The sequence below is a fragment of the Pseudorasbora parva genome, chromosome 2, assembly GCF_024679245.1.
Source record: "Pseudorasbora parva isolate DD20220531a chromosome 2, ASM2467924v1, whole genome shotgun sequence".
In the NCBI taxonomy this organism is placed as follows: domain Eukaryota; kingdom Metazoa; phylum Chordata; class Actinopteri; order Cypriniformes; family Gobionidae; genus Pseudorasbora; species Pseudorasbora parva.
The window spans coordinates 20575220-20589653 of NC_090173.1; the positions used below are offsets into that span (position 1 = coordinate 20575220).

Genomic DNA, 14434 nt, shown 5'->3' on the forward strand with positions numbered 1-14434 from the left:
TCTTTTGAGTTCCTGCATAATATGCAGTCAGTCATGTGACACTTGGGAACCTATAGCGCTCTGCATTACTCATGTCATTATGGATCATTTCCATCCGCACAGGAGGAAACATTCTCAGGAAAATTCTCGCCTAATTCAGTGCGCACTAGAGGTGCAACAGGTCAAATTACTCAAGGTTTGGGTACGCTTCAGTATGTGTTATATTCAGGGTAATTAGGACATTTTTCAAATAAAAATAAACAAGATAAGAACACATAATACAACGACAAGTAACTATATATTTTTGCGATAACTGTGTCGAGCTGTGTGCGCTACAGAAGAGTACACACACAAACAAAAAACTTCTGAAAACAAATCTTGTGTATAGAATGTGCATATCCATCCACAGAAACACAACCTAACTCGGTCTGTCTGTTCTACACGTTATCTTCAACAAACCATATTAAAGATCCGTCATCAGATTTGAGATAAAAAGGTAAATGATGGTCCATGCCATCATGATTTGTTTGTGAAAACGTTCATACGCTGATTTCATGCACAAGTTCGTGCATACGCACAGTTAGTGAATGAGACCCATTGTTTGGGTGGACCACATTTATGGTGCTTTTTGTCCTTGTTTAAGCTCAACAATAAATGTACCTATTTGTTTAATGGTCATCTCCATTCAAAATATTGTGTTTAACAACAGAGAGAAAATCATTAGGCTATGGAATTGCATGAACTAATTTTGGGTTGAACTAACACATAGACATGCACTTGTAACCCCAGGAGTTTTTCTTGAACCAGTGGTGTAAGATTTCTTTCAATCTCTTAATCAATGTAGCCCATCAGTAAAGCTTCCAGCATCCTTCAGGCTTTGAGGATTTAGGTCACCTCCTTTGGAGTCGACAGCTCTATCTGTAGAGATCACCAAGCGGATTTCCATGGGAGTTTGGGCATAGGAGAAAAATCCCATATCCATTAGTTATACCGTGCGCTTCTAGCTCTATTTACATTTTTTTAAATAGGTTTTTTTTAACAACTGCGAGTATCAGCTGGAATAAAAATAGAAATTTTCCCCACACACAGGCCTGCCACTTTTCCCACAGACCAAGGGCTAAATGTAAGGATGGAAAGCATAAGAGAGCGAGATACAATGAAGGTTAATGAAAAAACAAGCTGATTTCCAATACTTGTCCCCTTCTCATGTCGAGCTGACAGCCGGCAGCTCGAGAAAGCACACGTCTCCGTTTGTTTGGTTGCCAGGGCAATGGTAGACTTACCCTCACCCCCCAGGACGGCTGTCGAGTTAGCCAAACATGTCACGTCTGTCAGCGGAAAATAGGCCGCCTTTTCCACAGCCCTCCCCACAACCCAGAATAATGGGTGGGGAAGAGAAAACCATGGAGATGTTGCTTAAATCCCACATCCTAAATACTCAAAGTACACTGGGATTTCTGTTCAAAACCAGGGTTTTAATAAGTACCTTTGAACTCCAGTTATATGTCAGTAATACTGTTATTTGTACTCCCATAATGCACATCAAAAGGGTTCAGTTGTCCCTTTGTTGGCAGGGAAAAACTGTTGAAATCTAGCCATTGTTGAAAGGATATCAAGCTATTTAGTAGTTTTGTTATTCTTGTTGAATGTCAGGTTAAGCAAAATGTCAAAATCATTTAGATTGACTGGGCTGAAAACCTCCAAAGGCTGCATGTTGAACAGACAGATAACTACTAATGTGCATAATGACCAAAAGTACAGAGTCAGTCAAGCTGGACAAAAACAATATGAACATAGATTTACATTTATGCATTTAGCAGATGCCCAAGCAACCTAAGCAAAAAGTTTAAAACATTAACCTAGATGTAAGGAAACTGTTGAATGCAAGAGAAGATGCGCTAGATATTTTTAGTAGGCCAGAACCACTTTTTAGAGATTCCTGTCTGTAGAAACTGATCAAAGTTATGCAATAGAAATATGCAGTACTTCTGGAAATTAGAACTTAAAAATGAAGTCTTAAAAAGAACAATGCATGGACTTGGAGGGAAACTCTTGAAAAAAGTTAGCCTTAAAACGTAAGTTCAATAAAAATGCTGTCATTAATTACTCAAACTCATGTTGTCCAAACCCGCAAGACCTTCGATCATCTTCAGAACACAAATGAAGATGTTTTTGATGAAATCTGAGAGCTCTCTGACCTCACATAGACTGTAACACAATGGCCACTTTCAAGGTTCAGAAAAGTAGTGAAGACATCATTAAAATAGTCTACAGTGTGTAAAATAGTCCATGTGACCCCAGTGGTTCAGGCTTAATGTTAGAAAGCAATGAGAATGCTTTTTGTGCGCAAAAAACCAAACAAAGATAATGACTTTATTCAACAATCAAAGAAAAGTATAATTATGTTGTGAAGTGCTGACAGCATTGGTTTCGGGTTTATTGTCTTGACTTTTGCTTTGTTCTTTGGTCCGGTTGTGTCACTACAAGCTCTTTTCTGGTATAAGTCAAATTTGGCATTTAAGACTCTCATACATATTGTGAATAAATATGTTATGAGCTTATGATCTGGTGTTTGGCTCTGTGGACGATTGATAAAGTTTTTCCAGATCAGAGAGAAGGACATTGCTTATTTGGGTTTGGTTGGGCTCAATCTGGTCAGAACAGAGTCATTGGCGTTTTGTCGTCTTGCTTCTTTCATCTCTACCCCTTTTTCTGCCCTTTCTCTCTTTACTCTTCTATCACTTCGATTGGTTTTCAGTCCAAACAATATCTTTTGCCCAGGGATTCTGTCCCATTGGCAGGCTTACAGAACATTCAGAGTTTGCTTGGATGTTTTTTGACAGGCCAGCTCCTTTTGATGTGCAGTTCTCAAGGTGTTTCTGTTCCCCGACTTTGAGGGAATCATTTGTTTTGTCTAACGCCATGCCAAAACATTCAGACAAACTAGTTTTTATGAGTTTTTATGTAGGACTTGATGAAATACAGACAGTGGTTAGAGAACAAGAGCACTGCACTGGATTGCTTGAAGCTCTTGAACTTCTTCTCGGTTCATCTTGATGAAATTCTTTGAAGAATTGAGATGTTTTTCCCATTTGAGTCTTCTTTAAGGGGACCAAACGAGACTCCTTTAAGTGGACCAAGACGTCAGTAGAGTGAAAAAGAACCCAGTTCTTTTGTTTTTTCCTCTTTGTTTTCATCTACTTCCTATTTGTCACCTTCCTTTCTTTTTATAATCTTATTCTTCTTAATCTTCTTTGTTTTCATCTACTTTGTCTTTCTCTGTCATCTTGCTCTTCTTCATCATCTTCTTAATGGTATTTTCTTCTCCTCATCCTTGACATCATCTTTATCTTCTACCTTTTCTTTATTTTCTTCCACTTCCTCTTGCTCTTTGTCATCTAGCACTTCTTTGTCAGCATCCTCTTTTACTTCTTCATTGTCTTCCACCTCAATTTCTTCTACCTCTTCTGCCTTTGTCATGCTAATCTACTTTGACTTCCTCTTTGTCATATTCTTTTCTCCTTCACCACTTTCTTCTTCCACTCCTTTATCTTCCTCTTACTTATAATTTTCTATCATTTTTCTCCTATTCACCAACTTTGCATTTTTCTTTTTCCATCATCTCACTCTTCTTTAGTCATCTTCCACTTCTTCGTTGTCTTTTCTCCCTTCTTTATCATCTTCCATTTCTTCTCTTTCTCCTTCTTTGTCAATTGTACTAACTCTTCCTGTTTGTCATTATCTTGCTCTTCTTTGTCTCTCTCTTCAGCACTTTTTTTTTTACCTCTTCTTTATTGTTTTCATCTACACTGTCTTCTCCAATCTTTTTGTATCGTCTTCCTTTCCATTCCATCTTCTTTCTTTGAAAAGGGGCTGAAACATTTTGGTACCTTTCCAGAAATTTTCTAAAAGTTTCCAAAAATTAAAGAAAAAAAAAAAACTGGAAATTTCAAAAAATCCTGGAAATTTTCTGAAAGCATTGCAACTCTACATAAAACTAAAATAAGCAGCTGATCTTCTCCTCTGAGCCACTGCATGTGATCAAATGTACGCTCTAAGCAAACTAAACCATTACCTGTCAAGACTAAGGTGGTCTGAGTTTGGTTTGCAAACCAAACATTGCAATAGAGCGTTTGTTTGAAGTCTGATTTGAAGTGATCTCTTGTTCTTTCTCCAGGTATATCGGGAAGTCGGACTCCATCACCATCAGCGTGTGGAACCATAAGAAGATCCATAAGAAACAGGGAGCAGGATTCCTGGGATGTGTACGACTCCTCTCCAACTCCATTAACCGACTCAAGGACACAGGCTGTAAGTGTGCGTGTTTTTGTTTATATAATTAGCTCAGAAAATATGGCTCAGGCCGATTTCAAGTGTACTTGTGTGTGTGTTTTAATTGGCTCAGAGAGGTTTTAAGTATGTGCTTCAATGGCTGTGTGTATTAAGTGTGCAACCTTTAAATAAAACGTGCAACAGCAACAATTTTAAACATAATTATATATCTTACATTGGCTGGAGACCATTGTCAATTTAAGGTAAATGACGTCCTGTTATTTGTGTATCACATTCTTGTCGGCTATACAAGATGGTGTTTTTTTGTTTGTTGTTTTTTTGCTTGTGAACTCATTTAGGATGTTTAGGGTACGAGGGCCCCCGTCAGAGTCTGTCTGGCTGCGTTCCAGCTCCACAGTTGTGTTTAAGACGATTTTAAAAGCAGGCTTTCCCTAGAAACCCTCCAGCATGACCACTGTCCTGGATAAGCACAGGAAACCCACAGCCGCTCCCACAGCTGGAAGTGATTCAGTTCACCATTTCCTGTTGCACCCCTGTCTCTCTGCCATCATTCTTTCTTTCTCTCTCTTTCTCCCGTTCAGTCTATCACTAGTTATTAAGATCTTTAATATGATTTTTTGGGTCTCTGCCAATAAATTATTATTATTTATATATAAATTCTCAAACACAAAATATGTTTATATTTCAAACATATTTTATGTTTATTATTTTTTATTTTTGCTTTTGGGCTTCCTGGTATTTTCATCTACTTCATCTTCATCCTCAGTCTTTTTGATCATCTTACTCATCTTGCTCTTCCTCTTACTTTAAGTATACATTTACCACATACTTGTGGTACTACATGATGTGTATGTGACTATCTTTACTGTATCCGAATTGGCCAATATTTATTATTTTTAAATTATGATATGATATAAATGACCCTATTGGTATCTGCCAGTGTTACAATAAATGTATGGGATGCATAATATATTGACCACAGCTGCATTATGAAATATTTAAATACAAAAATAAATTTGAATACATTTTAACTTACTTTTCAAAATTATTTTAACTGGTCTGGTCAGCTAATCATTTTTATAAATAGTTTTTGTTTGTTTTTTTCTATATCAGTGCATCCCTAATCTTCAGTATAAGTTAATTTTCCGCAGGTGCTTGACCATTTGAAGGGGTTTAAATGTGAGTTGAGTGTTTTGGGATGGGTGAACAACCATCCAGCCAGCCCTGTTTAGTCTAGCTGTGCATCCTTGTGTGTGTTTGTGTGTGTGTGTGTGTGTGTGTGTGTGTGTGTGTGTGTGTGTGTGTGTGTGTGTGTGTGTGTGTGTGTGTGTGTGTGTGTGTGTGTGTGTGTGTGTGTGTGTGTGTGTGTGTGTGTGTGTGTGTGTGTGTGTGTGTGTGTGTGTGTGTGTGTGTGTGTGTGTGTGTGTGTGAGTGAGAACAGATAGTGGCCTCTGTAATGTCTGCAGGCTACTTGTTATTCCTGTCTCTGTCTTTCCGGCAATGACAGAGAGCCCCAGCGTGTTTCTGGAAGTGCCTCACTCCTATCGGCACATCTACAGTCTGAGAGGAATAGAGCAGCCTCTGTTTACACACACACACACACACTGATATAGAGCGCTGTCATGTATGTGACCTCACGCATGAAATATGGAGTGTTTTAGGATTTTTTTAAGTCTCAGATGGCTCACCAAATGAGGAGGTCCGAGGTTACGACACAAATGCCATGCAGGTTCTTTGGTTTCTCACATTAAATTCACCTATTTCCTGACACAATTTTTTTCTCTTTCCTTCATTTACAGATCAGCGTTTGGACCTAAACAAATTGGGGCCCAATGACAGCGATACCGTGAGGGGACAGATAGTAGGTGAGTCACAAACTTTGCTCGTTCGGGAGAATGACCTGTCAGGAATTTGTAGAGCTCCTCCATTTTCTTTCTTTGCCACATCTGCCCTTTATCCGATGAGTCACAACAGTGCTAGAGCTTCAAAGTTTTTCATTAATGATGGTTAAACCCACACATTTAACTTCAACACCCTAAAAACATCACCTTGGTTGGGAGCATAGGAGGAAAAATTGCTTCATTCTGCCCGATTTATCTGTTTCTCTGATATTTTGCTGTTTTTTGTTTTTTTTCCGGGGTTTGTTCATCTACTCGAAAAGCCGCATTGTTCCTTCATCAGTAAAGAGTTTTGTGGGCTGGTGATGTATTTGTGCCCTGGTTTGCTCGTCCCATGGCCACACCAAAGGTTTTACAAGCAGCCATTCGTCAGAAGATGAATGCTTTCCCATGCCTGAGAATCATAAACAACACTCTCATATTCCTGCATGTCTTCATGTCACATCAAGTTTTGCGTCACATGTGTTTTGATGAGTTACAGTTGCAGGTTGATCATGAATATGATACTAGAATGCCATACAAAACCAACCCATTGGGCCACTGAGTCTGCATTAACGACAACAGCTGGGGCAACAGCCTTAGTCCTAATGGGTTGTTATCATAGCTATCAAAATCCAGTGTTCGGCATTTTGCGTACGTGAGTTTTTGTTGTAGATGTCTATTAAAAAAAAAAAAAAAAAAAAAGTGTACTGTGCTAATTATTTGAGATTTCTTACAGCTCTTACAGGTTTTTGGCCTTGTCTGTTTCGTTGCTTCTATTACTCTCCCCTTTTTTGTAAGTCGCTTTGGATAAAAGCGTCTGCTAAATGATTAAATGTAAATGTAAATGAATATAAGCAAATAGTTATGAACTCTGTTACCCTAAGGCAACCTTAGTACTAAACTTTTTGAACAAACCCCTAACCCTAAATATACATCTCCTCACACGCCATGTTACATTTAAATTATGTTTTAATGCGAAGAAACTTGCGAGTTCAAGGTTACTATACTGATTTTCTATTGTGGGGATCGAAGCTAAAACCTCACGGTTGCCAGTTCTGACTTTCCGGTTCTGCCACATCACCCCCAAAATGTCAAAATATCCATGCTACACGTCTTACACTCACCTTGACATGGTCTCAGTCAATCCATGATGCACAAACCTTTCACAGATGGGACCCATCTAACAGCGTGTTTTTTGTGTTTGTGTCAACAGTCAGTCTTCAGTCCAGGGACAGGATAGGCACAGGAGGGCCAGTCGTCGACTGCAGCCGTCTGTTCGACAATGACCTGCCTGATGGGTATGTGAAATTACTCCCAAAAAAACTCCCTAATGAGCGCTTGTGTATAAAACATTGTTTTATCTTTAGAGGATACTGAACAGCCACTGTTCTTATCTAACCCCGTTGTTTGTTCCTGAGCCATGTGCATGTGTCTGTCTGTCTGTTTGTTCATCTGTATGAATGTCCTCTTTGTGTTCTGTCTGCAGCTGGGAGGAGAGGAGAACTGCATCTGGCCGGATCCAGTATCTCAATCATATCACACGCAGCACCCAATGGGAGAGACCTACCAGGTGGGCTCAGGTTTACTTTGATGTAGTCCCAGTTTACTTTTATTTAGATTTATTTAAAAAAAAATGTTTTTAAGTACTTTATTTTTAAGTCTAATTTTATGGATTTAGTTTTTAGTTTTACTTTATTTTTAAGTATAATTTATTGTTTTTGTTTGTTTGTCTTTAATCTTCTTCTTTAATCTTAATTAAATTTTAATTGAACTATTTTTCATTTTTTTAGTTATTTGTTGTTTTTATTTTGAATGTATATTAAATATGTAGCTGTATATGTATATGTATATAGGGGCTGGGACTCGATTAAAAAAATTAATCTAATTAATTAGAGGCTTTGTAATTAATTAATCAAAATTAATCGCATTTTAATTGCATATAAATATTTGACCTGAGAACAAAGAGAAGTAATTTTTCACATGGATTTTTAGCATACCATTGAATAATGACTGAATACATAAGCTTAATCAACAAAATATTGTTTATTTATTTCAGTCCAGCAGACCAGTGCAATGTTTGCCATTAAGTGTAGCAAAAGCATATTTGTGATATTTGAGGCTCGATGTGCTGCGGTGATAAGCAAATTCCTTGTTGTATAGCTTGCACACTACCATGCTCTTGTCGACGCTTCCATCCTTTCGTTTTTTAAAACAAAATTTCCCATCCACGGGGCCAAGCAAAGCGGTCTCATCAGCTTCTTCGTTCATGTTCACTATGGTTTGTTGTTGTCGTGACTCGTGAGCGCTTGTTGGTGTTCGAGTATAATCGGTCCGTCGAAACTTATGCATTGAAAAAACATTCCGCAGTGCAAAAATAAGTGTGGTTAAAATTATTTATTTTTTGTGTAATTAATTAACGCGTTAAAGTCCCGTAATTAATTTATCTTAATTAACGCATTAAAGTCCCGGCCCTAATATATATATATAAATATATTTTTATTTTAATATATATAAAACATTTTTTATTTTTATTTTTTAGAAATGTGAATGGTTTGCAGACTGAACTAAAGTCTTGTAGGTTTAAGGCATTTTGGTTTACCCAAATTAGCGTCCATGTCATTGGGTTTGAGGTTTGGTTGGATAGGAGGACGGTCATTTTGTGTGTGTGTGTGTGTACGCGTGTGCTGCACAAAAGGAAAATGGGCGTCGGCCACATCTGTCTCCTTTGCCATCTCAGACACTGACCCAAATTTATCCAGAGTACAGCTGAAAGATATAAAGCCATGTCAGGGAGCATCCCCTCTTCATGAATTTTTAAGGAAACACTCAACCATAAAGACCAAGAAACATTCCAGGCAACATTCCAAGACGAAGATCTAGAAAAACACTGGTCTGGTCTGCATTTCCCAAAAGTGTGGGTCTCTACAATCTACATAGGCTTGCCATTCTTTTAAGAAATGCAGCTCAGGTCAGCAAGGACAATGTACAACAACAACAATAAATACACCTTAAATAATAGAAGGTTTATATCAAAAACAGAACTATAAGTAAACATAGTTGGAAAAAAAACACTTTTACAGCCTTTATTTTTCTAGTCTTTCCTCAAAACGTTACTTTATGCCTTTAGGGATTTGATGAAATTCAGCCACAAGCACGTTAGTGAGGTTATGTGTCGACGTTGGCCGAAAAGTCCTAGTGTGAAGCACGCATTACAATTCACAGCCATGGAAGCTCCTAAAAACATCATTTTCACACTGACGTTTCTTCCAAAGGCAGTTTTGAACCTCTAAAGTGTTAAAACCGAGTGGAACAGAGGGAATATTGAAACCAAGTACATGCTGTGTTTATGCGCTACATGATTCAGCACTTTGTCCTCGTTTGGTGAGCTTGTGTTGCCAGCCGTTTCACGGCTGAGCTGCTGTTGCACTTAGATGTTCCCACTTTACAATAACAGCACTTACAGTCGACCTGGGCAGATGGAGAAGGACAGAAATTTCACTTCCTTGTTTGGAGAGGTTGCAGGTCTGTGACTTCAGTCCCTCAGCTCATCGCAGTACGCCGTTCTGCCTGCCAGTGTCTGTCTACGGAGACTGGATGGCGCTGACACCGTTACATTTTTTATTTAGTATCCAAAGCAACTGTGTATTTTGTACCATAGAGATTTCAATCTCATACCAAAGGGCACACTATTGTGTGCTTGGGGTTCTAAAACGAAGGCCTGTTTGTACTGTTTTACTATGGAATATTTTAACCCAGACGAGCCACCAAAGTCTTTAATGATCCTTCTGAAAAAATAAATAAAACTGTATATGGCTAGCTGGTCTTAATCTGATATTTTGGCTGGTTTTAGAGGGATTTTGGATGTTTGGATACCAGCTTAGCCAGACTGAGAGACCAGTTAAAACCAGATGATTTAATTTTTTTAATAAATGTTTTTGTTGTTTTTTCTAACTTTGTTAGATTCAAAGCCTTGTAGGATCAAGACATTTTAGATCAAGGCATTTTCAATTCACGTATTGATTCATGATTTGGATCTCCAATGTCACGTGATTTCAGCAGTTTGGCACGTGATCCGAATCATGAATCAATCCGCTGATTCACAAACCGTTTGAATCTTTATTTTAGGATTGAACACAAACAAGGAAGAGAAGACAATGCTGAATAAAGTCGTAGTTTTTGTTATTTTTGGACCAAAATATATTTCCGATGCTTCAAGAGATTCTAATGAACTAACTGATGTCCCATATGGACTACTTTGATGATGTTTTTATTCCCTTTCTGGACATGGACAGTATAGTGTGCATACACTTGCATACGCTCTCAGACTAAATATAAAATATTTTAAACTTAAAATATATTTAAAGTTGTTAGTGCCGAACTGTACCTTTTTAATGTAGTCTTTGGTCTCATACTTCCTCATTTCTTCTTTCACACTCACAGGCCTGCGTCCGAGTACTCGAGTCCCGGCCGGCCACTCAGCTGCCTAGTGGATGAGAACACGCCCATCATGACGCCCAACGGGGCAGCGGGCGTTCCCACGGATGACCCACGGGTGCAGGAGCGGAGGGTTCGCTCTCAAAGACACAGAAACTACATGAGCAGAACTCACCTACACACACCGCCCGACCTGCCAGAGGGATACGGTTCGTTCAAACACACGCTCACTTCAGTTCTTTCCGTTAATACTGGCCAGCTTGCAAAGGTCAAACATACATCACACACACACACATGCATTTGCGATGGAAATTTGTGCAGCAGCAGGAGTAATTAAAATGTCTCTTGAGCTGTAGAAAAGGAACTCGTCTGAAATATCTCCGACGTGCCGTCAGCACCAGCTGCAGGGTCAGACGGGTGACCTGGAAATCCCTCCGTCTGTGTGCGTGTGTGTAAGTCCGTGGAGAGATTCAGAGGGCAGAGGTTATAGACACAGGTTAAATAGAGCTCTGCGTGCTCTTCTCTGCTCAAGCAGTTAAATGTGGCTCTGTAGACATGGATACAGGTCAAGTACATGTGTGGAACAAGGACTTACACAATCATTTAAAGACTGAGATGAGACTATGTGATAAATCGACATCGATATATAAAATAAACAAATCTGCAATGTTACTGATAAACGTTCTATATTTTGCTAAAATGAGCTAATATAATATAAATTAAACTTGACAAGACCCAAGTGGCAACTTCCCACGGTCTCTCTTGAAACCAACACGGAAGTGACTTTTTATGTGACTGCTATTCATCAACTGGCCGCTAGAGACAGCATCCAAAAGGGAGTCAAATCTGTATGCCCAACTTCACAGCAGAAAGAAATGTGTTTACAGCCTGGTACAAAAAGTGGTTTTGGTCTGTATAGTGAGATTCATAATGTCATCTTTTAATGGCAGCATGATCTGGGTTTAATTTAAGAACGTTAATGCGATCTTTGTGCTTTTTCGAGCTATATTACGTTAACCTAAATGAAAAATGAACCTGCTTGCTTATATTCAGCCATTATTTTCCCTTAAAGTTGATTTGTTTGTGTGAAGAGGTACATAGTTTACAGTCATGGACCAGATGAGCATACGATAAATCAAACAAAGTGAAAGAAAGAAAGTATCACTACTATACACACATGAACGCAAAAACAATGACAGTATTTAACCCTCTTATCATTTTTCAAATTGTAAATGACGAATGGTGCCCCCTGGTGTTTGTTCACAGAGCAAAGGACAACGCAGCAGGGCCAGGTCTACTTCCTGCACACACAGACGGGCGTCAGCACATGGCATGACCCCAGAGTGCCCAGGTACCTCCTTTACCTTAGTGTCTTTGACATGTTTAATATTACTGAAATGATTTCACTTATTTTAACTAATATTTTATACTGAATTTGTTTGGAAACATACACCTCTAACCGAATGCCATTCTTCGTAACATTCAGCAGAACATGACATTTTAATATAAAGCTATGTTGTAGAGTTTGGTTTTTGAGCATTACCACGAGCGTAAATTATTCTTCAAAATGCCTTGAAGCTCAATGCTTCAATGACGGTTGCAACTGGTTAGGGCAGAAACTAGGAAGACATGAACTTGGAGATGCTTGAGTCGTTTATTTGAGGCTGCATGTTATTTATCAGAGAGTGGAACATGATTGAAAAAATTTAATGTGGCTATGGGTTGACATTGAGCATTTTTGCAGCGCTGCATATTTTTTGCTCTGTTAGTGTGATGATGTTTGGCCAACATCTCTGAAGTTTGTTTTGTCTCATTCTTTTTTACTTTCACTCTTTTGGACCTTTGTTTTGTCTGTCTTTCACGCAGGCGGCTCTTTCTAAGGAGCATGAACATTTGATAATGTTTTTTTATACTTTAAGATGTATTTAAAAAAAAAGTCTGGGGTAAGGGTAAAACAATAAAAATGTGTAAAAACAGATATTTCAAAAAGTCTCTGAAATAAATGGTAAAAAGTTTACTAGACAAGTTAAAATGTTAAAAATATTTGTGATAAAAATATAAAGTTTCCATTTTCTGGAATCCCCCCTGCTTGAGTAGTAAAAAAATACTCCAGATATTATCTTGCACTATGTGCATTTATATGGTAATGTCCAATTGTGAACTGGTTATCTACATATATCAAAACAATTTCTTATCTCATCAGAGACAAAACTACTGCTAAAGCTGATAAACGGTTCTCTGTCTTTTTATTTTTGCAGGGATCTCAGTAATGTGAACTGTGAGGAGTTGGGTCCGCTGCCTCCTGGCTGGGAGATAAGGAACACTGCCACAGGACGGGTGTACTTTGTGGACCACAACAACCGAACCACACAATTCACAGACCCGCGCCTCTCGGCTAACCTGCACCTCGTCCTAAAGTGAGTCGTTCTCAACCTCGTCAGAAAGAACCAGACACCATTTAAAGGGTTAGTTCACCCAAAAAGTAAAATTCTGTCATTAATTTCTCGCCCTAATATCGTTCAACACCCGTGTCTCACCGTTCATCTTCAGAACACAAATGCAGATATTTTTGTTAAAATCCGATGGCTCAGAAAGGCCTTCATTGACACCAACGTCATTTCCACTCTCAAGACCCATAAAGGCACTAAAGACGAAGTGACGAGACTAGTTTTTGTGAGCAAAAATAAATAAATAATAACTTATTTAGTGATGGGCTTATATTACGTTATGAATGAGCGTATTGATTCATGATTCGGATCGCGTCACGTGATTTCAGTAGTTTGACACGTGATCCGAATCATGAATCGTTACACTGATTCATAACCGTTCTAATCTTTGTTTTGAAATCGGCCCATCACTATATAATTTATTTAGTTTTTTTGCACATAGAAACTATTCTCGTGTCTTCATAAAACTATTGTAGAGCCACTGTAGTGAGATGGGCTTTGTATCGCGGCTTTAGTGCCTTTATGGGTCTTGAGAGAGGAAATGACATTGGTGTCAACGAAGGCCTTTCTGAGCCATCAGATTTCAACAAAAATATCTTCATTTGTGTTCTGAAGATGAACAGTGGTCTTATGGGTGTCGAACAACATGAGGGTGAGCAATTGACATAATTTTATTTTTTGGGGTGAACTAACGCTTTAACCTAGAAGCTACTAGAGACATAAAATAGACCTGAAATGTCCAAGACTTAGTCGTGCTGCTGAAGTCTCATCCCATTGTGTCTCACGTTTACTCCAACAGTCCCAGTCCGAATGGCTCCCGTGGTGCCGTTGAGGCTCAGAGCAGGTGAGAAATGAATCAGATTCTCTGCAGTTTATCGATTTTTCATCTGCGTGCGCGTGACCGTGCATGTGTATTTGTGTGTGTCGTGTGAGCCAGAGGAATGCTTTAATGGAGAGGGATCGAGTTTCCCTTTTCCTGTCCTGACAGATCAAAGGACGTGTCCCACATTCCGTCTTCCCACTTCATGTTGTTCTTGCAGTAACAAGAATATTCAGTGCATGAATGGCATCACACAAGTCGGTGAATATCAGTTCACGTAGGATCTGGCTAATTAATCTTTGCACCTGCATAGTATCTTCATGGCGACGTGAAGCGTCCACCTGTCTTGGATTGCATTGTCAACATTTTGCAGCATTTATTCAAAATGTGCCTAAAATTCTCACTTCAAAATTTAAACATCTGTTTATCACCCAGTGGTATAAAATAAAAGACTACAAAATAAAAATGAACAAAGTAAAACTTTAAAAGAAGAAATAATGTCACATAGTGAGATATAAAGTCAAAGTTGTGATATTATTATTGCTCATAATAATTCAGCATCATTTTGTATTAACGTTTAT

The 14434-nt window shown here is 38.6% G+C and overlaps 1 protein-coding gene across 2 annotated transcripts in view; it reads left to right on the forward strand.

Moving 5' to 3' along the window:
- smurf2 (SMAD specific E3 ubiquitin protein ligase 2) overlaps positions 1-14434 on the forward strand; it is a 64533-nt gene that overhangs the window by 34173 nt on the left and 15926 nt on the right. The window contains exons 4-11 of one of the 2 annotated variants that reach the window (XM_067459197.1): positions 4157-4296; positions 6072-6137; positions 7366-7450; positions 7639-7722; positions 10593-10795; positions 11853-11937; positions 12845-13003; positions 13833-13877. In XM_067459197.1, coding sequence (XP_067315298.1) covers positions 4157-4296; positions 6072-6137; positions 7366-7450; positions 7639-7722; positions 10593-10795; positions 11853-11937; positions 12845-13003; positions 13833-13877 — 867 coding nt within the window. The remainder of the gene's footprint in view (positions 1-4156; positions 4297-6071; positions 6138-7365; positions 7451-7638; positions 7723-10592; positions 10796-11852; positions 11938-12844; positions 13004-13832; positions 13878-14434) is intronic. The other variant, XM_067459207.1, reaches the window with a different exon arrangement.